General features: G+C 46.6%; 1 protein-coding gene across 1 annotated transcript in view; it reads left to right on the forward strand.

Moving 5' to 3' along the window:
* TBC1D8B (TBC1 domain family member 8B) overlaps positions 1–24,167 on the forward strand; it is a 64,472-nt gene that overhangs the window by 21,134 nt on the left and 19,171 nt on the right. Inside the window, exons 4-11 of the mRNA XM_067471692.1 lie at positions 3,099–3,324; positions 5,630–5,870; positions 8,053–8,260; positions 14,379–14,546; positions 14,640–14,789; positions 15,942–16,092; positions 19,854–20,068; positions 22,292–22,409. Of these exons, the coding sequence (XP_067327793.1) occupies positions 3,099–3,324; positions 5,630–5,870; positions 8,053–8,260; positions 14,379–14,546; positions 14,640–14,789; positions 15,942–16,092; positions 19,854–20,068; positions 22,292–22,409 (1,477 nt within the window). The remainder of the gene's footprint in view (positions 1–3,098; positions 3,325–5,629; positions 5,871–8,052; positions 8,261–14,378; positions 14,547–14,639; positions 14,790–15,941; positions 16,093–19,853; positions 20,069–22,291; positions 22,410–24,167) is intronic.

Consider the following 24,167-nt stretch of genomic DNA (forward strand, 5'->3'; position numbering starts at 1 on the left):
TTCTTTAACTGAGCTTATTATTTGCCTCATTTGAATCCCGTCCTCCTCACCCCAAAGGGGACTCAGGGCGGCTTACAACAAAGGGACAATTCGATGGCTTGAATACATATAAAAATAAAACAACATATAATTTAAATCACATAGTTTAAAACATATCAATTCAACAATTACTTACAATCACACTATTTTAAGTAATTGTGTGATTTTTACCAATGTGTGGAGAAAACCCCAATGTGTGGAATGGGAGCATTCCAACTTAGAAGTGCCGGTCCCATCTTATTTCAATTTGTATCAGTCTTGACCCAGCCTTTTTAATTGTCCTGACCCATTCCTTTTCCATGCCCTGACAAATAGACCTGAAGAGCAAGGTGTATATAATATAATATAATATAATATAATATAATATATAATACAATACAATACAATACAATATATTGATGTGTTGTTGGATAATTTCATGCTTATGTTGCTGTTACTGTTATTTTTTGTTCATCTTGTGACTCCGTATGTTTTGATGTTGTTGCTTGGAAACCGCTCTAAGTCCTGTTCCCCCCCCCCCCCCCCAGGGAGATAGAGCAGTATATAAATAAATTATTATTATTATTATTATTATTATTGAAGTCATTCTGTATGTCTCCAGTAGGGTTTGTCCCAGTTAAGTGAGCCTGGGACCCCTTCTACACTGCCATATAATCCAGTTCAAGGCAGATAATCTGGATTTTGTACGGCAGTGTAGAAGGGACCTGGGATTGCAGCTAAAACACAAACGAGACATGCACAAGAAGTGGAAAAAGGGAGAAATCACCAAAGAAGAATTCAAACAAATAGCCAACTCCTGTAGGGAAAAGGTCTGCAAGGCTAAAGCACAATATGAGCTCAGGCTTGCCAGGGACATTAAAAACAATAAAAAGGGATTCTTTTCTTATGTCAGTAGAAAAAGGAAAAACAAGGAGGCGATAGGGCCTCTTCGAGGAGAAGGTGGGGCAATGCTGACAGGGGATGATAGGGAAAAGGCAGAAATACTTAATGCCTTCTTTGCTTCGGTCTTCTCACAAAAAGAAAGTCATCTTCAACCTCAGCAAGATGGAGAGAATGAGGGATTAGAGGACATCCAACCCCAAATTGGGAAACAAGTCCTACAGGAATCTCTGGCCGCTCCAAATGAGTTCCAAGTCCCCTTTCAGGGCCAGATCAACTACACCCTAGAAGAGTATTGAAGGAACGAGCGGAAGTCATTTCAGAACCATTGGCAATCATGTTTGAGAGTTCTTGGAGAACGGGAGAAGTCCCAGCAGACTGGAGGAGGGCCAATGTGGTCCGAATCTTCAAGAAGGGAAAAAAGGATGACCCAAACAACTACTGTCCGGTCAGCCTCACGTCAATACCAGGCAAGATTCTGGAAAAGATTGTTAAGGAAGCGGTCTGCAAACACTTAGAAACAAATGCGGTAATCGCTAATAGTCAACATGGATTGATCAAAAACAAGTCATGTCAGACGCATCTCATCTCTTTTTTCGATAGAGTTACAAGCTGGGTAGATGCGGGGAATGATGCCGTGGATGGAGCGTGTCTGGATTTCAGGAAGGCCTTCTTTGACAAGGTCCCCCATGACCTTCTGGCAAGGAAACTAGTCCAATGTGGGCGAGGCAAAACTACGGTGAGGTGGATCTGGAATTGGTTAAATGGACGAACACAGAGGGTGATTCTCCCCAAGGCTTCCTCTTCATCCTGGAAAGAAGTGACAAGTGGAGTGCCACAAGCAGGGTTCCGTCCTGGGCCCGGTCCTGGTCAGGATCTTCATTCATGACTTAGATGAAAGATTAGAAGGCATGATCGTCAAGTTTCTAGACGTCACCAAATTGGGAGGGAGAGCCAATACTCCAGAGGACAGGAGCAGGATTCAAAACGATCTCGACAGATCAGAGAGATGAATGGCTAAATCTCACAAAATGAAGTTCAAGAGTGACAAATGCAAGATACTCCACTTTGGCAGGAAAAATGAAATGCAAAGATACAGAATGGGGGGGGGGGTGCCTGGCTCGAGAGCAGGATGTGTGAAAAAGATCTTGGAGTCCTCGTGGACCACAAGTTAAACATGAGCCAACAATGTGATGTGATGGCAAAAAAAGCCAATGGGATTTTGGCCTGCATCAAGAGGAGCCTAGTGTCTAGGTCCAGAGAAGTCATGCTCCCCATGCTCTATTCCGCCTTGGTTAGACCACACCTGGAATATTGTGTCCAATTCTGGGCACCACAATTGAAGGGAGATATTGACTCTAAGCTGGAATGTGTCCAGAGGAGGGGGACTAAAATAATCAAGGGTCTGGAGAACAAGCCCTATGAGGAGCAGCTTAAGGAGCTGGGTATGTTTAACCTGAAGAAGAGAAGGCTGAGAGGAGATATGATAGCCATGTATAAATATGTGAGAGGACGCCACAGGGAGGAGGAGGGAGCAAGATTGTTTTCTGCTTCCCTGGAGACTAGGACGCAAGGGAACAATGGCTTCAAACTACAAGAGAGGAGATTCCATCTGAACATTAGGAAGAACTTCCTGGCTGTGAGAGCCGTTCAGCAGTGGAACTCTCTGCCCCGGAGTGTGGTGGAGGCTCCTTCTTTGGAAGCTTTTAAACAGAGGCTGGATGGCCATCTGTCAGGGGTGATTTGAATGCAATATTCCTGCTTCTTGGCAGAATGGGGTTGGACTGGATGATGGCCCATGAGGTCTCTTCCAACTCTTTGATTCTAGGATTCTATGAGGCTGGATGGCCATCTGTCAGGGGTGATTTGAATGCAATATTCCTGCTTCTTGGCAGAATGGGGTTGGACTGGATGATGGCCCAGGAGGTCTCTTCCAACTCTTTGATTCTATGATTCTAAGATGTCTTTTAACTGAGTGATATAAGTAGTCATCTTGAGTGAATCGTATTCTGTGCTCTCCGAAAGTGTCACCTGCTCTTACGACTCCCTCGTTGCCAGGGTCCCAACTCTTGTGTGAACATGATTGCAACAGGGTCAAGGAGGGAGAGACTGTGTTGGGTGAGGTTGTGCATCCATTGAACTGTCTGGGATGTTTCTGCTTGTTTGCCTCCTTGTTCTAGGGCTTGATTGCCGAGGAAAGCAAAGGATCTTTGATAAAAGAGGAGGACCCGGAGAGATTCCGCGAGGCGCACATGAAATTCGAGAAGAGTTTTGGGCTGGCCGAGCAGGAGAAGCTGGTGACCTACTACTCCTGCAGCTATTGGAGAGGCCGCGTGCCCTGCCAGGGCTGGCTCTACCTGAGCACCAACTTCCTCAGCTTTTACTCCTTCCTCCTGGGAGCCGAGAGTAAGTGTGGTCTTTTTATTGTCAGGAGAAATCTCCAAAACAGTAACTTTTCAACATATTACTAAGGGTAATTAATTTCATCAAGAGAGCTTGTAACTGTAACAAATTACTTCTAAAAGTTCCCCTCTTTGGAAGAACTTTGTTGTCGCAACTCAGGGTAGTTTTCACCTTGCTCAATACACCACCACACACCAAGGCTGTAGGTTTTGTAGTTTATTGAGAAAAAGCAAAATCAACAGAAAAATAAAGATGCAAAAGTTCAATAGGCAAAACAGAGTCTTAAATGCAAAGGCAAAGTTTCCAAGATCCAAAGGCAAATAACATGAAGCATAACCCCCTAGCAAGGGTCATACAAGAGTCCATGGTAGACAGGTAACATCAGGATCAAAATCCAAGTCTCAAAGAAGCCAGAAGCGTTCCGTAAAAGCCAAGGTAATACCACAGAAGTTAACCAAGGAAAGAGCAACATTGGACTGACAGAAAATGCTTGTTGGCTACATCATTAAATAAGTTTCCCTGACATGAAAGCATTGCGTTGACCTTTGGCTTCACGCTTGCTGGCAATGCGTGTGTTTCTGCGAACTCTTAATTGTGAACAATCCTGTCTACTCATTAATTCAATATTATCTTTAAGGCTAGACAACTCATTATCTTGGCCCAGCTGGGCCTGATCACCCTGGGAACCAAAAGGAGTCTCCACCTGCAGTTGTGGAGTGTCACTATCTTTATCTAAAGGTGCATTCCTTTCTCTTATGTTTTGACTCTGCTGACAAGAGTAAAGTTTTTCTGTTCTTTTTCCTCTTGCTTTTCTGCAAAGTTGTGTCTTTTGCATTGGACCAGACTAAATTCCAAGCGTAACAAAAGTTTTTATCCTAGAGCTGTGGCTATGTTGAACTCTGTGGTTTCATGTTGATGTGGCATTGGGGGCTGTGTGGTGGTGGTGGGAGTGTGGAGGAGTGGGTGTGTTGTTTTTGTGGTTATTTATTTCTCGTGTCAGGGCAGCCAGTCAATTATATTACATTTCTAACAGAGCAAAGCAAACAAACAGAGAAAATACAAAATGTGTGAGTTTGGTAGTTGATTAAATGTCCTTTGACCAGTAGCTGGCCACTTGGAGTGCCTCTGGTGTTGCCGCAAGAAGGTCCTCCTTTGTGCATGTGGCAGGGCTCAGGGTGCATTGCAGAAGGTGGTCAGTGGTTTGCTCTTCTCCGCACTCGCATGTCGAGGACTCCACTTTGTGGCCCCATTTCTTAAGGTTGGCTCTGCATCTCGTGGTGCCAGAGCGCAGTCTATTCAGCACCTTCCAAGTCGCCCAGTCTTCTGTGTGCCCAGGGGGGAGTCTCTCATTTGGGATCAGCCATTGGTTGAGGTGCTGGGTTTGAGCCTGCCACTTTTGGACTCTCGCTTGCTGAGGTGTTCCAGCAAGTGTCTCTGTAGATCCTAGAAAACTTTGTCTGGATTTAAGTCATTGACCTGCTGGCTGATACCCAAACAGGGGATGAGCTGGAGATGTCTCTGCCTTGGTCCTTTCACTCTTGGCTGCCACTTCCCGGCGGATGTCAGGTGGTGCAATACCGGCTAAGCAGTGTAATTTCTCCAGTGGTGTAGGGCGCAGACACCCCGTGATAATGCGGCATGTCTCATTAAGAGCCACATCCACTGTTTTAGTGTGGTGAGATGTGTTCCACACTGGGCATGCATACTCAGTAGCAGAGTAGCATAGCACAAGGGCAGATGTCTTCACTGTGTCTGGTTGTGATCCCCAGGTTGTGCCAGTCAACTTTCGTCTGATATTGTTTCTAGCGCCCACGTTTTGCTTGATGTTCAGGCATTGCTTCTTGTAGGTCAGAGCACCGTCCAGAGTGACTCCCAGGTACTTGGGTGTGCTGCAATGCTCCCGTGGGATTCCTTCTCAGGTGATCTTCAGAGCTCAGGATGCTTCTCTGTTCTTGAGATGAAAGGCACATGGCACATGTTTTTGTGGTGTGTGGGGGGAAGGCATATAATCTCATTGTTCAATAGCGCCATGACAAATACCTTACTTAACGATTCGCTTTTGGCAGACTCGCTGTTTTAAGGGTTTTTGAAAATATTAATAAAAAATATAAAATATTTATGTCCAGTGGAGGCCAGGGACCCCGGAAGTGCGGCGGCCTGAGGCGCGGTGGGGAAGACCTCTGCGAGGAAAAAACAAAAGCCAGTGAAGATTGTATTGGAAATTACTTCTATTCTTAAGTAGCTGATCCACAAGAAAAGGCGCTCAAGTATATCCCTCCCTTCCCCCTCATTTTAATCCGTCTTACAGTAAAACTGGTCATATCCTGGGATGACATCTCCAGACTCGAAAAAACGTCGAATGTGATCCTGACGGAGAGCATCCACGTCTGTTCCCGTGGGGAAGATCACTACTTTTCCATGTTCCTGCACATCGGCGAAACGTTCCTCCTGATGGAGCAGCTGGCGCTGTATGCTGTTCGCAGGCTTTTCGACAAGGAGACCTTTGAAGGCGACCCGGTCCTCCACGATCCTTTGCAAATCACCAAGAGGTACTGCCTAATCTAGTCTCATGGATAATAGGTGTCACGTTGCCAGGGCTCTGCCTTATTTAGGTAGAGATGAATCAAACTCCCAGTTTTATCAAAGAGTTTAATTAAAACAGCACTTACTTGCAGACTGTTTTAATACACCAAAATATAAAACATAAAGATAGCACTCCGCTACAAAATATACAAAAACTGATAGCAGAAATAACTTCGTAGTCAAAAGGGTCCAGTCCAATGGTCAGAGGCTTTTTTTTTTTTAATTTCTCGTGTCAGGGCAGCCAGTCAATTACATTTCTAACAGAACAAAGCAAACAAACAGACAAAATACAAAATGTGTGAGTTTGGTAGTTGATTAAATGTCCTTTGACGAGTATCTGGCCCCTTGGAGTGCCTCTGGTGTTGCTGCAAGGAGGTCCTCCCTTGTGCATGTGGCAGGGCTCAGGGTGCATTGCAGCAGGTGGTCAGTGGTTTGCTCCTCTCCACACTCGCATGTCGTGGACTCCACTTTGTGGCCCCATTTCTGAAGGTTGGCTCTGCATCTCGTGGTGCCCGAGCGCAGTCTGTTCAGCGCCTTCCAAGTCGCCCAGTCTTCTGTGTGCCCAGGAGGGAGTCTCTCATTTGGTATCAGCCATTGGTAGAGGTTCTGGGTTTGAGCCTGCCACTTTTGGACTCTCGCTTGCTGAGGTGTTCCCGCGAGTGTCTCTGTAGATCTTATAAAACAATTTCTTGATTTAAGTCGTTGACGTGCTGGCTGATACCCAAACAGGGGATGAGCTGGAGATGTCTCTGCCTTGGTCCTTTCACTCTTGGCTGCTACTTCCCGGCGGATGTCAGGTGGTGCAATACCAGCTAGACAGTGTAATTTCTCCAGTGGTGTAGGGCGCAGACATCCCATGATAATGTGGCATGTCTCATTAAGAGCCACACCCACTGTTTTAGTGTGGTGAGATGTGTTCCACACTGGGCATGCGTACTCAGCAGCAGAGTAGCATAGTGCAAGGGCAGATGTCTTCACTGTATCTGGTTGTGATCCCCAGGTTGTGCCAGTCAGCTTTCGTATGAAGTTGTTTCTAGCACCCATTTTTGCTTGATGTTCAGGCAATGCCTCTTGTAGGTAAGAGTACGGTCCAGAGTGACTCCCAGGTATTTGGGTGCACTGCAGTGCTCCAATGGGATTCCTTCCCAGGTAATAATCCTCAGAGCTCGGGATGCTTCTCTGTTCTTGAGATGAAAGGCACATGTCTGTGTTTTAGATGGGTTAGGGATCAGCTGCTTTTCCCTGTAATAGGCAGTAAGAGCACCTAGAGCTTCGGAGAGCTTCTGTTCAACCATCTCAAAGCTCCCTGCTTGAGCGGTGATGGCACAGTCATCAGCATAGATGAAGCTCTCTGTCCCTTCTGGCCGTGGCTGGTTATTTGTGTAGATGTTGAACATGGATGGAGCAAGCACACTCCCCTGAGGCAGGCCGTTCCTCTGTTTCCGCCATCTGCTTCTCTGACCTTGGAACTCAACCAAAAAGCTCCTGTTTTGTAGCAGGTTTCCTATGAGGCGGGTGAGGTGGTCGTCCTTTGTGATACTATACATTTTTCTCAGGAGGAGGCAGTGGTGGTTCACAATCTCATAGGCTGCTGACAGGTCTATGAAGACAGCTCCTGTGATCTGCTGCCTTTCAAAGCCATCTTCTATGTGCTGAGTCAGGTCAGACACTGAGAGTTCAATAACAGAGTCCAGGGATCAAGAGTATACCGTAGTCAAAAGCCAGTCCAAAGGTTCAAGGTTCCAGGGTTCCAAGATTACAGGAGACAGGTCAGAATACTAAAAATCCAACAGACCTGGGGGGGAAACCAGCAGCATCCACCACCAAAATGCAACAGATACTTCTCTCCCTAAAGATCAGTCTCAAGGTTAGCTCCTTAAATCCAGTAACACCCAGCTGCAACCCATCTCCTGCACACCTCCACCCCTCATTGCTTTCTCCCATGAACTCCCATTTACAGATTACCAAACCCTCTAGAACTAATACTCACATTAACCCTTCCATCACCAACCTCCATCAACTGCAGAACATACGACAATAGGTACACTTGTCTGGGCACATTGCTAAACTATCTATCTCTGATGAAAGGAATGTTGTTGTTGTTGTTGTTGTTGATCTGACAAACGCCCCTTTTGTTGTGCTGCCCAGGGGCCTTGAGAGCAGAGCTCACAGCGAGCAATTCAACGCCTTCTTCCGCTTGCCCAAGGAGGAGTCGTTGCGAGAGGTGCACGAGTGTTTCTTATGGGTGCCTTTCAGCCACTACAATACTCTCGGGAAAATGTGCATTTCGGAAAACTACGTCTGCTTTGCCAGCCAGGACGGGTCCTTGTGCTGCGTCATCCTCCCCCTCAGAGAGGTGAGCTGAAGTCGGGGTGAGACCTTCAGAAGACCCACTTTTCCTTCGGGACTTAAAGGCGGTTTTAGTGAACACTTTGTCAGAAATATTAAACATTAAGTGTGAGTCAAGCACTGAAAGAGTGAGTAGGCCGAAGCCATTTAGAGTCAGTGAGCCAAAGCTGATGTTGTCCTGAAGAGAGCGAGTGGACCGAAGCCTGTTAGTGTGAGTGGACCAATTCTAGTGTTGTCTGGTTGAGAGTGAGTAGGACAAAACCTGTTATAGTCAGTGATCCAAAGCTTGTGTCATCCTGTTGAAAGCGAGTAGGCTAAAACCTGTTAGAATCAGTGATCCAAAGCTTGTGTTGTCCTGTTGAGAGCGAGTAGGTCGAAGCCTGTTAGTCAGTGATCCAAAGCTTGTGTCATCCTGTTGAAAGCGAGTAGGCTAAAACCTGTTAGAATTATTGATCCAAAGCTAGTGTCGCCCTGTTGAGAGTGAGTAGGCCGAAGCCTGTTAGAGTCAGTGGCCAAAGCTAGTGTCGGCTGAGGAGAGTGAGTGGGCCGAAGCCTGTTAGAGTCAGTGGCCAAAGCTAGTGTCGGCTGAAGAGAGTGAGTGGACCGAAGCCTGTTAGAGTCAGTGGACCAAAGCTAGTATTGTCCTGTAGAGAGCAAGTAGGCTAAAACCTGTTATAGTCAGTGATCCAAAGCTAGTGTCGTCCTGTTGAGAGTGAATAGGCCAAAGCTTGTTAGAGTCAGTGGCCAAAGCTAGTGTTGTTCTGAGGAGAGTGAGTAGGCCGAAGCCTGATAGTGGCCAAAGCTAGTGTCGTCCTGAGGAGAGTGTGAGGAGAGTGAGTAGTCCAAAGCTTGTTAGAGTCAGTGGGCCAAAGCTAGTGTCGTCCTGAGGAGAGTGAGTAGGCCAAAGCCTGTTAGTCAGTGGCCAAAGCTAGTGTCATCCTGAGGAGAGTGTGTAGGCCAAAGCTTGTTAGTCAGTGTCCAAAGCTAGTGGCATCCTGGGGAAAGTATGTAGCCCAAAGCTTGTTAGAGTCGTTGACAAAGCTAGTGTCATCCTGAGGAGAGTGAGTAGGCCAAAGCCTGTTAGTCAGTGGCCAAAGCTAGTGTCGTCCTGAGGAGAGTGTGTAGGCCAAAGCTTGTTAGTCAGTGTCCAAAGCTAGTGGCATCCTGGGGAAAGTATGTAGGCCAAAGCTTGTTAGAGTCAGTGGACAAAGCTAGTGTCGTCCTGAGGAGAGTGAGTAGCCCAAAGCCTGTTAGTCAGTGGCCAAAGCTAGTATTGTCCTGAGGAGAGTATGTAGGCCAAAGCTTGTTAGAGTCAGTGTCCAAAGCTAGTGTCATCCTGGGGAGAGTATATAGGACAAAGCTTGTTAGAGTCAGTGGCCAAAGCTAGTGTCGTCCTGAGGAGAGTGAGTAGGCCAAAGTCTGTTAGTCAGTGACCCAAAGCTTGTGTTGTCCTGTTGAGAGCGAGTAGGCCGAAGCCTGTTAGAGTCAGTGGGTCAAATCTAGTGTTGTCCTGAGGAGAGTGAATAGACCAAAGCCTGTTAGAGTCAGTGGGCCAAAACTAGTGTTGTCGTGAGGAGAGTGTGTAGGCCAAAGCTTGTTAGAGTCAGTGGCCAAAGCTAGTGTTGTTCTGAGGAGAGTGTGTAGGCCAAAGCTTGTTAGAGTCAGTGGCCAAAGCTAGTGTCGTCCTGAGGAGAGTGAGTAGCCCAAAGCCTATTAGAGTCAGTGCCCAAAGCTAGTGTTGTTTTGAGGAGAGTGTGTAGGCCAAAGCTTATTGAGTCAGTGGCTAAAGCTAGTGTCGTCCTGAGGAGAGTGAGTAGCCCAAAGCCTGTTAGTCAGTGGCCAAAGCTAGTATTGTCCTGAGGAGAGTATGTAGGCCAAAGCTTGTTAGAGTCAGTGTCCAAAGCTAGTGTCATCCTGGAGAGAGTATGTAGGCCAAAGCTTGTTAGAGTCAGTGGCCAAAGCTAGTGTCGTCCTGAGGAGAGTGTGTAGGCCAAAGCTTGTTAGAGTCAGTGGCCAAAGCTAGTGTCGTCCTGAGGAGAGTGTGTAGGCCAAAGCTTGTCAGAGTCAGTGGGCCAAAGCTAGTGTTGTCCTGAGGAGAGTGTGTAGGCCAAAGTTTGTTAGAGTCAGTGGCCAAAGCTGGTGTCATCCTGGAGAGAGTATGTAGGCCAAAGCTTGTTAGAGTCAGTGGCCAAAGCTAGTGTCATCCTGAGGAGAGTGTGTAGGCCAAAGTTTGTTAGAGTCAGTTGCCAAAGCTAGTGTCGTCCTGAGGAGAGTGTGTAGGCCAAAGTTTGTTAGAGTCAGTTGCCAAAGCTAGTGTTGTCCTGAGGAGAGTGTGTAGGCCAAAGTTTGTTAGAGTCAGTGGCCAAAGCTAGTGTCATCCTGAGGAGAGTGAGTAGGCCAAAGCCTGTTAGTCAGTGGCCAAAGCTAGTGTCGTCCTGAGGAGAGTGTGTAGGCCAAAGCTTGTTAGTCAGTGTCCAAAGCTAGTGGCATCCTGGGGAAAGTATGTAGGCCAAAGCTTGTTAGAGTCAGTGGACAAAGCTAGTGTCGTCCTGAGGAGAGTGAGTAGCCCAAAGCCTGTTAGTCAGTGGCCAAAGCTAGTATTGTCCTGAGGAGAGTATGTAGGCCAAAGCTTGTTAGAGTCAGTGTCCAAAGCTAGTGTCATCCTGGGGAGAGTATATAGGACAAAGCTTGTTAGAGTCAGTGGCCAAAACTAGTGTCGTCCTGAGGAGAGTGAGTAGGCCAAAGTCTGTTAGTCAGTGACCCAAAGCTTGTGTTGTCCTGTTGAGAGCGAGTAGGCCGAAGCCTGTTAGAGTCAGTGGGTCAAATCTAGTGTTGTCCTGAGGAGAGTGAATAGACCAAAGCCTGTTAGAGTCAGTGGGCCAAAACTAGTGTTGTCGTGAGGAGAGTGTGTAGGCCAAAGCTTGTTAGAGTCAGTGGCCAAAGCTAGTGTTGTTCTGAGGAGAGTGTGTAGGCCAAAGCTTGTTAGAGTCAGTGGCCAAAGCTAGTGTCGTCCTGAGGAGAGTGAGTAGCCCAAAGCCTATTAGAGTCAGTGCCCAAAGCTAGTGTTGTTTTGAGGAGAGTGTGTAGGCCAAAGCTTATTGAGTCAGTGGCTAAAGCTAGTGTCGTCCTGAGGAGAGTGAGTAGCCCAAAGCCTGTTAGTCAGTGGCCAAAGCTAGTATTGTCCTGAGGAGAGTATGTAGGCCAAAGCTTGTTAGAGTCAGTGTCCAAAGCTAGTGTCATCCTGGAGAGAGTATGTAGGCCAAAGCTTGTTAGAGTCAGTGGCCAAAGCTAGTGTCGTCCTGAGGAGAGTGTGTAGGCCAAAGCTTGTTAGAGTCAGTGGCCAAAGCTAGTGTCGTCCTGAGGAGAGTGTGTAGGCCAAAGCTTGTCAGAGTCAGTGGGCCAAAGCTAGTGTTGTCCTGAGGAGAGTGTGTAGGCCAAAGTTTGTTAGAGTCAGTGGCCAAAGCTGGTGTCATCCTGGAGAGAGTATGTAGGCCAAAGCTTGTTAGAGTCAGTGGCCAAAGCTAGTGTCATCCTGAGGAGAGTGTGTAGGCCAAAGTTTGTTAGAGTCAGTTGCCAAAGCTAGTGTCGTCCTGAGGAGAGTGTGTAGGCCGAAGCTTGTTAGAGTCAGTGCCCACAGCTAGTGTTGTCCTGTGGAGAGTGAGTAGGCTGAAGCTTGTTAGAGTCAGTGGCCAAAGCTAGTGTCGCCCTGAGGACAGTGTGTAGGCCAAAGCTTGTTATAGTCAGTGGCCAAAGCTAGTGTCGTCCTGAGGAGAGTGTGTAGGCCAAAGCCTGTTAGAGTCATTGGGCCAAACCTAGTGTTGTCCTGAGGAATGTGAGGTAAACCTCTGTGTGAGAGAAGCTTTGGTGTAAGAAGCCCCAGTTTGAAAGCCTCATGTGTAATAAGACAAGGAAGGATGGAACCAAAGAGCAGAAGAAGTGAGGAAAGAAACAGGTAGAGAAGGAAGAAAGAAGGGAAAGAAAAAGAGGGAAGGAAGGAAAGAGGGAGGGAAGGAAGGGTAGGGAAAAAGAAGAGAAAGAGGGAGGGAGAGAAGGAAAGAAAGAAAGGGAGAGAAGGAAGGAAGGAGAGAAGGAAATAAAAAAGTGAAAGAGAGAAGGAAGGAGAGAAGGAATGAAATAGAGAAAGAGGGAGGGAAGCAAGGAAAGAAGCAAGGAAGGATGGAACCAAAGAGCAAAGGAAGGGAGGAACGAAACAGGTAGAGAAGGAAGAAAGAAAAAGGGAAAGAAATAGAGGGAAGGAAGGAAAGAGGGAAGGAAAGAGTAGGGAAAAAGGAGAGAAAGAGGGAGGGAGAGAAGGAAAGAAAGAAAGGTAGAGAAGGAAGGAAGGAGAGAAGGAAATAAAGTGAAAGAGAGAAGGAAGGAGAGAAGGAACAAAAGAGAGAAAGAGGGAGGGAAGGAAGGAAAGAGACAAGGAAGGATGGAACCAAAGAGCAAAGGAAATGAGAAAAGAAACAGATAGAGAAGGAAGAAAGAGGAAGGGAAAGAAAAAGAGGGAGGGAAGGAAGGTAGGAAGGAAGAGAAGGAAGGAAGGAGAGAAAGAATAAGGGAGGGGAAGGAAAGAGGTAGAAAAGGCAGGAAGGAAGGAGAGATGGAAAGAGGGAGGGAGGGAGGGAGGGAGGGAGGGAAGGAAGGAAGGAAGGAAGGAAGGAAGGAAGGAGAGAAAGAATAAGGGAGGGGAAGGAAAGAGGTAGAAAAGGCAGGAAGGAAGGAGAGATGGAAAGAGGGAGGGAGGGAGGGAGGGAAGGAAGGAAGGAAGGAAGGAAGGAAGGAAGGAGAGAAAGAATAAGGGAGGGGAAGGAAAGAGGTAGAAAAGGCAGGAAGGAAGGAGAGATGGAAAGAGGGAGGGAGGGAGGGAGGGAGGGAGGGAGGGAGGGAGGGAAGGAAGGAAGGAAGGAAGGAAGGAAGGAAGGAGAGAAAGAATAAGGGAGGGGAAGGAAAGAGGTAGAAAAGGCAGGAAGGAAGGAGAGATGGAAAGAAGGAGGGAGGGAAGGAAGGAAGGAAGGAAGGAGAGAAAGAATAAGGGAGGGGAAGGAAAGAGGTAGAAAAGGCAGGAAGGAAGGAGAGATGGAAAGAGGGAGGGAGGGAGGGAGGGAGGGAGGGAGGGAGGGAGGGAAGGAAGGAAGGAAGGAAGGAAGGAAGGAAGGAAGGAAGGAGAGAAAGAATAAGGGAGGGGAAGGAAAGAGGTAGAAAAGGCAGGAAGGAAGGAGAGATGGAAAGGGAGGGAGGGAGGGAGGGAGGGAGGGAGGGAGGGAGGGAGGGAGGGAGGGAAGGAAGGAAGGAAGGAAGGAAGGAAGGAAGGAAGGAAGGAAGGAGAGAAAGAATAAGGGAGGGGAAGGAAAGAGGTAGAAAAGGCAGGAAGGAAGGAGAGATGGAAAGAGGGAGGGAGAGAGGGAGGGAGGGAGGGAAGGAAGGAAGGAAGGAAGGAAGGAAGGAAGGAAGGAGAGAAAGAATAAGGGAGGGGAAGGAAAGAGGTAGAAAAGGCAGGAAGGAAGGAGAGATGGAAAGAGGGAGGGAGAGAGGGAGGGAGGGAGGGAGGGAGGGAAGGAAGGAAGGAAGGAAGGAAGGAAGGAAGGAAGGAAGGAAGGAAGGAAGGAGAGAAAGAATAAGGGAGGGGAAGGAAAGAGGTAGAAAAGGCAGGAAGGAAGGAGAGATGGAAAGAGGGAGGGAGGGAGGGAAGGAAGGAATAAGGGAGGGGAAGGAAGGAAAGAGGTGGAAAAGGCAGAAAGGAAGGAGAGAAGGAGAGTTGGAAAGAGGGAAGGAGGGAGGGAGGGAGGGAGGGAAGGAAGGAAGGTGGGAGGGAGGGAGGGAGGGAGGGAAGGAAGGAAGGCAGGAGGGAGGGAAGGTTGTCCACAGCAATGCATGGAGGGTACAGCTAGTTAAATATAAATCCTTTTGAATGTGCAAAAATACATTACACTGGAAATGGGATCTCACTGCCTTTTTGCAGCAGAAAAAATATGAATGCAGGGGAAATGAGAGTGATTTGTTGTGTTCCCACTCCTTTACATCATCTGCGTATAGAATTTTGATGTTACAGTGAGATTTTGTCTTTTTTAGTAGTCCAAAAAATGCCATGCATGAGATTTAACTTCCCCATTTGCCTGTAGGTTGTAGCCGTGGAGGTTGCTGACCCGGCCAGCAAAGCGATCAGCATCGCAACCAGAGGGAAAAGGGCCTTCCGCTTCTCCGAAGTCAGGGATTGGGAGCACCTGGTGCCAAAGCTGAAGGGCCGCTGCGATGCAGCAGCGAGTCCCCAGCATGCTGCGAGTGTCGAGGTAAAGTCTCAACGTGTTTGATTGTTTCTTTTCCTCCCACAGTCTGGAAAAGATCTTTTTGTGCTCACCTCCTGTTGCAATTGCCCTTTGCAGGTCTCCATCGGCCCAAACCCAGATGCCGTCTTGGAGGATTATGAGGGTCAGCCCATGGCAAGCCTCAAGGGCAACAGCAAGATGGTCAGCACAGAAGCCCTCATGACTGTCTTCCACCCTCAGGATGCCGAGAACCTGGATGCGAAAATGGTGAGCAGGAAGAGTGTTGAGATGAGGGTTGCTAAAATGGATTTTGCAAGGTCAAGATGAGAGGAAGGAAGGAAGAGAGAGAGAGAGAAGGAAGGAGGGAGAGAAAAGGAGCAAGGAAGGAGAAAGGAATGTGGATAACATAAGGTGTAATCATTATATAATAACAATAATTATTATTATTATTTTATTTATTGACAGTATTTCTATTCCACCCTTCTCACCCCTCAGGGGACTCGGGGCGGATTACAACGTACACACATACATGGCAAACATTCAATGCCAAAGACACACAACAGATATAGACAGACAGTCAGAGGCTATTTAACTTTTCAAATGCAAGATACTCCAAAATCCAAGGATACAGAATGGGGGACAATGAGGCCTGGCTTGAGAGCAGGACGTGTGAAAAAGATGTTGGAGTCCTCGTGGGGAGGAAGGAGAACATGAGCCAGGAATGTGATGTGGCGGCAAAAAAAGCCAATGGGATTTTGTCCTGCATAAAGAGGAGGCTAGTGTCTAGATCTAAGGAAGTAATGCTCCCCATGCTCTATTCCGCTTTGGTTAGACCACTTTAACTGGATTATTGTGTCAAATTCTGGACTCCACAATTCAAGAGAGATATTGACTCTAAGCTGGAATGTGTCCAGAGGAGGGCGACTCAAATGATCAAGGGTCTGGAGAACACGCCCTATGAGGAGCGGCTTAAGGAGCTGGGCATGTTTAGCCTGAAGAAGAGAAGGCTGAGAGGAGATATGATAGTCATGTATAAATAGGTGAGAGGAAGCCACAGGGGGGAGGAGGGAGCAAGCTTCCTTTCTGCTTCCTTGGAGACTAGGACGCAAGGGAACAATGGTTTCAAACTACAAGAGAGGAGATTCCATCTGAACATGAGGAAGAACTTCCTGACTGTGAGGGCCGTTCAGCAGTGGAACTCTCTGCCCCGGAGTGTGGTGGAGGCTCCTTCTTTGGAGGTTTTTAAACAGAGGCTGGATGGCCATCTGTCAGGGGTGATTTGAATACAACATTCCTGCTTCTTGGCAGAATGGGGTTGGACTGGATGGCCCAGGAGGTCTCTTCCAACTCTTGGATTCTAGGATTCTATATCTGATCGGATATTATGCAATTGTGTTTTAGCGGCCTTTGTTTTTCTAGTTGAAAGAAAAAATGAAAGAACAGTCCTGGAACATCCTTTTCGTCGAATGCGGCCGCAGAGTGAGCATGTTCCGGACGAGGAAAACCCGGGACCTGATCGTCCGAGGGATCCCTGAGGTGCTCAGAGGAGAGCTGTGGCTTCTCTTCTCAGGTACAATCTCTTCCCATAAAGAGTCGCGATGATTCCTTGTCTGCATTTGCTTCACTATCCTGTTAAAAATGTGCAGGAGTGTTCATAAGTAATACGCAAACACAAGATGCTCAAATGATGCATGTGTTTCTTCTGTGTAAATAAAAATGTAATGTTAGTTTGTGGGATTAACAGAACTCAAAAACCACTGGACGAATTGACACCAAATTTGGACACAAGACACCTTACAACCCAATGTATGTCCTTCACTCATAAGAACACTGAAAAATACAGCAGAAGGGACTTAAAAAACCCCAAAAAGCTAAATGACAATACAGAAAAAAGGAAGAAAGAGGGAGGGAAGGGGAGAAAAGAAAGAAAAAAAGAGAGGGGGGGGGGAACAAAGAAGGAAAGGGAGAAGGAAGCATGGAAGCAAAGAGAGAAGGAAGGAAGGAAAGAGGTAGAGAAGGAAGAAAAGAGGGAAAGCAGAAGGAAAAGAAAAGGGGAGGAAAGAAGGAAAGAGAAGGAAGGAAAGAGAGCAAAGGAAAGAGGGAAAGGAGAGAAAGAGGGAGGGAAGGAAAGAGAAGAGTATGGAAACAAAAAGCGAAGGAATTTCTCCTGATACTGAGCAGAAATCTGGGAAATGTAGTTCAGGGCAGGGCCTTTTGCATTCTCTTTCATAGGGCTCCTTGCTTTCCCAAACTACATTTCCCAGAATCCTGTGCTTTCTCAGTCTCTTGCCCAGCAAACTCTGCTTTCTCCTGATGCTTAGCAGAATTCTGGGGGATGTAGTTCAGGGCAGGGCCTTTTGCATTCTGTTTCATAGGGCTCCTTGCTTTCCCAAACTACATTTCCCAGAATCCTATGCTTTCTCAGTCTCTTTCCCAGCAAACTCTGCTTTCTCCTGATGCTGAGCAGAATTCTGGGAAATGTAGTTCAGGGCAGGGCTTTTTGCATTCTCTTTCATAGGGCTCCTTGCTTTCTCAAAATACATTTCCCATAATCCTATGCTTTCTCAGTCTCTTTCCCAGCAAACTCTGCTTTCTCCTGATGCTGAGCAGAATTCTGAGAAATGTAGTTCAGGGCAGGGCCGTTTGCATTCTCTTTCATAGGGCTCCTTACTTTCCCAAACTACATTTCTCATAATTCTATGCTTTCTCAGTCTCTTTCCCAGCAAACTCTGCTTTCTCCTGATGCTGAGCAGAATTTAGGGAAATGTAGTTCAGGGCAGGGCCTTTTGCATTCTGTTTCATAGGGCTCCTTGCTTTCCCAAACTACATTTCCCAGAATCCTGTGCTTTCTCAGTATCTTTCCCAGCAAACTCTGCTTTCTCCTGATGCTGAGCAGAATTCTGGGAAATGTAGTTCAGGGCAGGGCCTTTTGCATTCTGTTTCATAGGGCTCCTTGCTTTCCCAAACTACATTTCCCATAATCCTATGCTTTCTCAGTCTCTTTCCCAGCAAACTCTGCTTTCTCCTGATGCTGAGCAGAATTCTGGGAAATGTAATTCAGGGCAGGGCCGTTTGCATTCTCTTTCATAGGGCTCCTTGCTTTCCCAAACTACATTTCCTATAATTCTATGCTTTCTCAGTCTCTTTCCCAGCAAACTCTGCTTTCTCCTGATGCTGAGCAGAATTTAGGGAAATGTAGTTCAGGGCAAGGCTTTTTGCATTCTCTTTCATAGGGCTCCTTGCTTTCCCAAACTACATTTCCCATAATCCTATGCTTTCTCAGTCTCTTTCCCAGCAAACTCTGCTTTCTCCTGATGCTGAGCAGAATTTAGGGAAATGTAGTTCAGGGCAGGGCCTTTTGCATTCTCTTTCATAGGGCTCCTTACTTTCCCAAACTACATTTCTCATAATTCTATGCTTTCTCAGTCTCTTTCCCAGAAAACTCTGCTTTCTCCTGATGCTGAGCAGAATTCTGGGAAATGTAGTTCAGGGCAGGGCCTTTTGCATTCTGTTTCATAGGGCTCCTTGCTTTCCCAAACTACATTTCCCAGAATCCTGTGCTTTCTCAGTCTCTTTCCCAGCAAACTCTGCTTTCTCCTGATGCTGAGCAGAATTCTGGGAAATGTAGTTCAGGGCAGGGCCTTTTGCATTCTGTTTCATAGGGCTCCTTGCTTTCCCAAACTACATTTCCCATAATCCTATGCTTTCTCAGTCTCTTTCCCAGCAAACTCTGCTTTCTCCTGATGCTGAGCAGAATTCTGGGAAATGTAATTCAGGGCAGGGCCGTTTGCATTCTCTTTCATAGGGCTCCTTCCTTTCCCAAACTACATTTCCTATAATTCTATGCTTTCTCAGTCTCTTTCCCAGCAAACTCTGCTTTCTCCTGATGCTGAGCAGAATTTAGGGAAATGTAGTTCAGGGCAAGGCTTTTTGCATTCTCTTTCATAGGGCTCCTTCCTTTCCCAAACTACATTTCCCATAATCATGTGCTTTCTCAGTATCTTTCCCAGCAAACTCTGCTTTCTCCTGATGCTGAGCAGAATTTTGGGAAATGTAGTTCAGGGCAGGGCCTTTTGCATTCTGTTTCATAGGGCTCCTTGCTTTCCCAAACTACATTTCCCAGAATCCTATGCTTTCTCAGTCTCTTTCCCAGCAAACTCTGCTTTCTCCTGATGCTGAGCAGAATTCTGGGAAATGTAATTCAGGGCAGGGCCGTTTGCATTCTCTTTCATAGGGCTCCTTGCTTTCCCAAACTACATTTCCTATAATTCTATGCTTTCTCAGTCTCTTTCCCAGCAAACTCTGCTTTCTCCTGATGCTGAGCAGAATTTAGGGAAATGTAGTTCAGGGCAAGGCTTTTTGCATTCTCTTTCATAGGGCTCCTTCCTTTCCCAAACTACATTTCCCATAATCATGTGCTTTCTCAGTCTCTTTCCCAGCAAACTCTGCTTTCTCCTGATGCTGAGCAGAATTCTGGGAAATGTAGTTCAGGGCAGGGCCTTTTGCATTCTGTTTCATAGGGCTCCTTGCTTTCCCAAACTACATTTCCCAGAATCCTGTGCTTTCTCAGTCTCTTTCCCAGCAAACTCTGCTTTCTCCTGATGCTGAGCAGAATCTAGGATATGTAGTTCAGGGCAGGCCCTTTTGCATTCTCTTTCATAGGGCTCCTTCCTTTCCCAAATTACATTTCCCAGAATCCTGTGCTTTCTCAGTCTCTTTCCACGCAAACTGCTTTCTCCTGATGCTGAGCAGAATTCTGGGAAATGTAGTTCAGGGCAGGGCCTTTTGCATTCTGTTTCATAGGGCTCCTTGCTTTCCCAAATTACATTTCCCAGAATCCTGTGCTTTCTCAGTCTCTTTCCCAGCAAACTCTACTTTCTCCTGATGCTGAGCAGAAATGTGGGAAATGTAGTTCAGGGCAGGGCCTTTTGCATTCTCTTTCATAGGGCTCCTTGCTTTCTGAAACTACATTTCTCATAATTCTATGCTTTCTCTGTCTCTTTCCCAGCAAACTCTACTTTCTCCTGATGCTGAGCAGAATTCTGGGAAATGTAGTTCAGGGCAGGGCCTTTTGCATTCTCTTTCATAGGGCTCCTTGCTTTCCCAAATTACATTTCCCAGAATCCTGTGCTTTCTCAGCCTCTTTCCCAGCAAACTCTGCTTTCTCCTGATGCTGAGCAGAATTCTGGGAAATGTAGTTCAGGGCAGGGCCTTTTGCATTCTCTTTCATAGGTCTCCTTGCTTTCCCAAACTACATTTCCCAGAAACCTGTGCTTTCTCAGTCTCTTTCCCAGCAAACTCTATAACAGTGTGAAATATACCCGTTGGCAGGTGCTGTGAACGACATGGCGACCAGCCCGGGCTACTACACGGAGCTGGTGGAGCGGTCCCTGGGGACGTGCACCTTGGCCACGGATGAAATCGAGAGGGACCTGCGCCGCTCCTTGCCCGAACACCCGGCTTTCCAGAGCGACACGGGCATTTCCGCGCTCAGAAGAGTCCTCACGGCATACGCCCACCGGAACCCCAAGATCGGGTATTGCCAGGTGAAAGAATGGGAAAATTCAAAAAAAGGTTAACAGGTTAGACCTTTGTTCCAGCAGGACTGCTGACTAACAGGTCAGTGGTTTGAATCTGGGGAGAGTGGGATGAGCTCCTTCTGTCAGCTCTAGCTTCCCATGCGGGGACATGAGAGAAACTGCTCACAAGAATAGTAAAAACATCAAACATCCAGGTGTTCCCTGGGCAACATCCTTGCAGACGGCCAGTTCTCTCACTCCAGAAGCGACTTGCAGTTTCTGAAGTAGCTCCTGACACACACGCACACAACACACACACACACACTCCTGACACACACATATGCGTGCACACACACACACTAGCCATCCCCTGCCACGCATTACTGTGGCCAAAACTTTGTATATGTGCTTTGTGTATTTATATTTGTGTATATGTGTGTTTGCGTGTGTGTATATACACACACACACACACATATATATATATGTTGTTTTGCGCCTGCCACACGTTACTGTGGCCCATTCTGTGTATATGTGTTTTGTGTGTATATGTGTGTGTATATATATTTATTTATGTATATGTGTGTTTGCATATATATAAATAAAAATGTAATGTTCGTTTGTGGGATTAACAGAACTCATAAACCACTGGACGAATTGACACCAAATTTGGACACAAGACGCCTCTCAGGCCAACGAGTGACCATCACTCATATAAACACTGAAAGAACACAGCAGAAGGAACTTAAAAAGTCAAAAACAAAACAATATATTACAATGCACGCACAAAATCACATATATATACACAAACACACATATATACACACACAAAACACATACACAGAAAGAAGGAAGGAAGGAAGGAAGGAAGGAAGGAAGGAAGGAAAGAGAAGGAGGGAGAGAAGGAGAGAAGGAAGGAAAGGATAGAGAAAGAAGGAGAGAAAGAGGGAAGCAAGGAAGGAAAGAAGGAAGGAGGGAGAGAAAGAGGGAAGGAGAGAAGGAAGGAAGGAAGGAAAGAAAGAAAGGTAGAGAAGGAAGGAGATAAGGAAGGAAAGAAGGGTAGAGAAGGAAGGAAGGAGAGAAGGAGGTATGAAATAAAAAAGTGAAAGAGGGAAGAAAGGAGAGAAGGAACAAAAGAGAGAAAGAGGGAAGGAGAGAAGGAAGGAAAGAAAAAGAAAGAAAGAAAGAAAGAAAGAAAGAAAGGTAGAGATGGAAGGAGATAAGGAGATAAGGAAGGAAAGAAGGGTAGAGAAGGAAGGAAGGAGAGAAGGGGAGAGAATGAAATAAAAAAGTGAAAGAGGGAAGAAAGAAGGAACGAAAGAGAGAAAGGGAAGGAAGGAAAGAAGGAAGGAAGGAAAGAAAGAAAAAAAGAAAGAAAGGTAGAGAAGGGAGGAAGGAGGGAGAGAATGAAATAAAAAAGTGAAAGAGGGAAGAAAGGAGAAAAGGAACGAAAGAGAGAAAGAGGGAAGGAGAGAAGGAAGGAAAGAAAGAAAGAAACGTAGAGAAGGAAGGAGATAAGGAAGGAAAGAAGGGTAGAGAAGGAAGGAAGGAGAGAAGGAGGGAGAGAATGAAATAAAAAAGTGAAAGAGGGAAGAAAGAAGGAACGAAAGAGAAAGGGAAGGAAGGAAGGAAGGAAAGAAGGAAAGAAAGAAAGAAAGATAGAGAAGGAAGGAAGGAGGGAGAGAATGAAATAAAAAAGTGAACGAGGAAAGAAAGGAGAGAAGGAACGAAAGAGAGAAAGAGGGAGAGAAAGAGGGAAGGAGAGAAGGAAGGAAAGAAAGAAAGAAACGTAGAGAAGGAAGGAGATAAGGAAGGAAAGAAGGGTAGAGAAGGAAGGAAGGAGAGAAGGAGGGAGAGAAAGAAATTAAAAAGGGGAAAGAGAGAAGAAAGAAGGAACGAAAGAGAAAGGGAAGGAAGGAAGGAAAGAAAGAAAGAAAGGTAGAGAAGGAAGGAAGGAGGGAGAGAATGAAATAAAAAAGTGAAAGAGGAAAGAAAGGAGAGAAGGAACGAAAGAGAGAAAGAGGGAAGGAGAGAAGGAAGGAAAGAAAGAAAGAAAGGTAGAGAAGGAAGGAGATAAGGAAGGAAGAAGAAGGAAAAGAAAAAGAGGGAAGGAAGGAGAGAAGGTTTGTGTCCCACCTTTCCCCCAATCTGTCAGTCCACCTGATGGGCCTGAATGTGTGTCTGAACCAGGCCAACACTCCATACAATATCCTTTCTCTAATAATGCCAGTCTCTGTGTTTGATCCTTGGTAGGCGATGAATATCCTGACCTCGGTTCTCCTGCTGTACGCCAAAGAGGAAGAAGCTTTCTGGCTCTTGGTTGCTGTCTGTGAGCGGATGCTACCTGATTATTTCAATCGCCGGATCATAGGTGAGAAATAGTAGGACCGGTGAAAAGTAAAACTGGCTACTCACATTTGCATGTTTTCGAACTGCAGGAGACAAGACGTAACTGTCTTCCTGGACCCTCTCTTCACTCTGATCTCAGAGCAGCGGTTGGTGCTGGAGGGGTGGGGGCATCTATGAACTTGATGTCCAACATTTCTGGAAACTCACCTTTCTCATCTTTGGACACCAACAAAACCCCTGAGATGTCTCCAGAAGTGTTGTTGGCCTGTGAGATGTGATTTTTCAAATTGAGGCCTTGGAGTGTGCATCTTCACTCTCATCTCAGAGCAGTGGTTGGTGTTTGAGGGGTGGACATCTCTGAACTTGATGTCCAACATTTCTGGAAACTCCTTGTTTGGTTGCTTATCTTTGGACACCAACAAAACCCCTGAGATGTCTCCAGAAGTGTTGCTGGTCTGTGAGATGTGATTTTTCAAATTGAGGCCTTGGAGTGTGCATCTTCACTTTCATCTCAGAGCAGTGGTTGGTGTTTGAGGGGTGGACATCTCTGAACTTGATGTCCCACATTTCTGGAAACTCCTTGTTTGGTTGCTCATCTTTGGACACCAACAAAACCCCTGAGATGTCTCCAGAAGTGTTGTTGGCCTGTGAGATGTGATTTTTCAAATTGAGGCCTTGGAGTGCGCATCTTCACTTTCATCTCAGAGCAGTGGTTGGTGTTTGAGGGGTGGACATCTCTGAACTTGATGTCCAACATTTCTGGAAACTCCTTGTTTGGTTGCTCATCTTTGGACACCAACAAAACCCCTGAGATGTCTCCAGAAGTGCTGCTGGTCTGTGAGATGCACTTTTGCAAATTGAGGCCTTGGAGTGCGCATCTTCACTCTCATCTCAGAGCAGTGGTTGGTGTTTGAGGGGTGGACATCTCTGAACTTGATGTCCAACGTATCTGGAAACTCCTTGTTTGGTTGCTCATCTTTGGACACCAACCAAACCCCTGAGATGTCTCCAGAAGTGTTGCTGGTCTGTGAGATGTGCTTTTGCAAATTGAGGCCTTGGAGTGCGCATCTTCACTCTCATCTCAGAGCAGTGGTTGGTGTTTGAGGGGTGGACATCTCTGAACTTGATGTCCAACGTATCTGGAAACTCCTTGTTTGGTTGCTCATCTTTGGACACCCAACAAAACCCCTGAGATGTCTCCAGAAGTGTTGCTGGTCTGTGAGATGCGCTTTTGCAAATTGAGGCCTTGGAGAGCGCATCTTCACTCTCATCTCAGAGCAGTGGTTGGTGTTTGAGGGGTCGACATCTCTGAACTTGATGTCCAACGTATCTGGAAACGCCTTGTTTGGTTGCTCATCTTTGGACACCAACAAAACCCTTGAGATGTCTCCAGAAGTGTTGCTGTTCTGTGAGATGCGCTTTTGCAAATTGAGGCCTTGGAGCGTGCATCTTCACTCTCGTCTCAGAGCAGTGGTTGGTGTTTGAGGGGTGGACATCTCTGAACTTGATGTCCAACATTTCTGGAAACTCCTCATTTGGTTGCTCATCTTTGGACACCAACAAAACCCCTGAGATGTCTCCAGAAGTGTTGCTGTTCTGTGAGATGCGCTTTTGCAAATTGTTGCCTTGGAGTGTGCATCTTCACTTTCATCTCAGAGCAGTGGTTGGTGTTTGAGGGGTGGACATCTCTGAACTTGATGTCCAATGTATCTGGAAACTCCTTGTTTGGTTGCTCATCCTTGGACACCAAAAAAACCCCTGAGATGTCTCCAGAAGTGTT

This window comes from Anolis sagrei, chromosome 10 (genome assembly GCF_037176765.1).
Source record: "Anolis sagrei isolate rAnoSag1 chromosome 10, rAnoSag1.mat, whole genome shotgun sequence".
NCBI lineage: Eukaryota > Metazoa > Chordata > Lepidosauria > Squamata > Dactyloidae > Anolis > Anolis sagrei.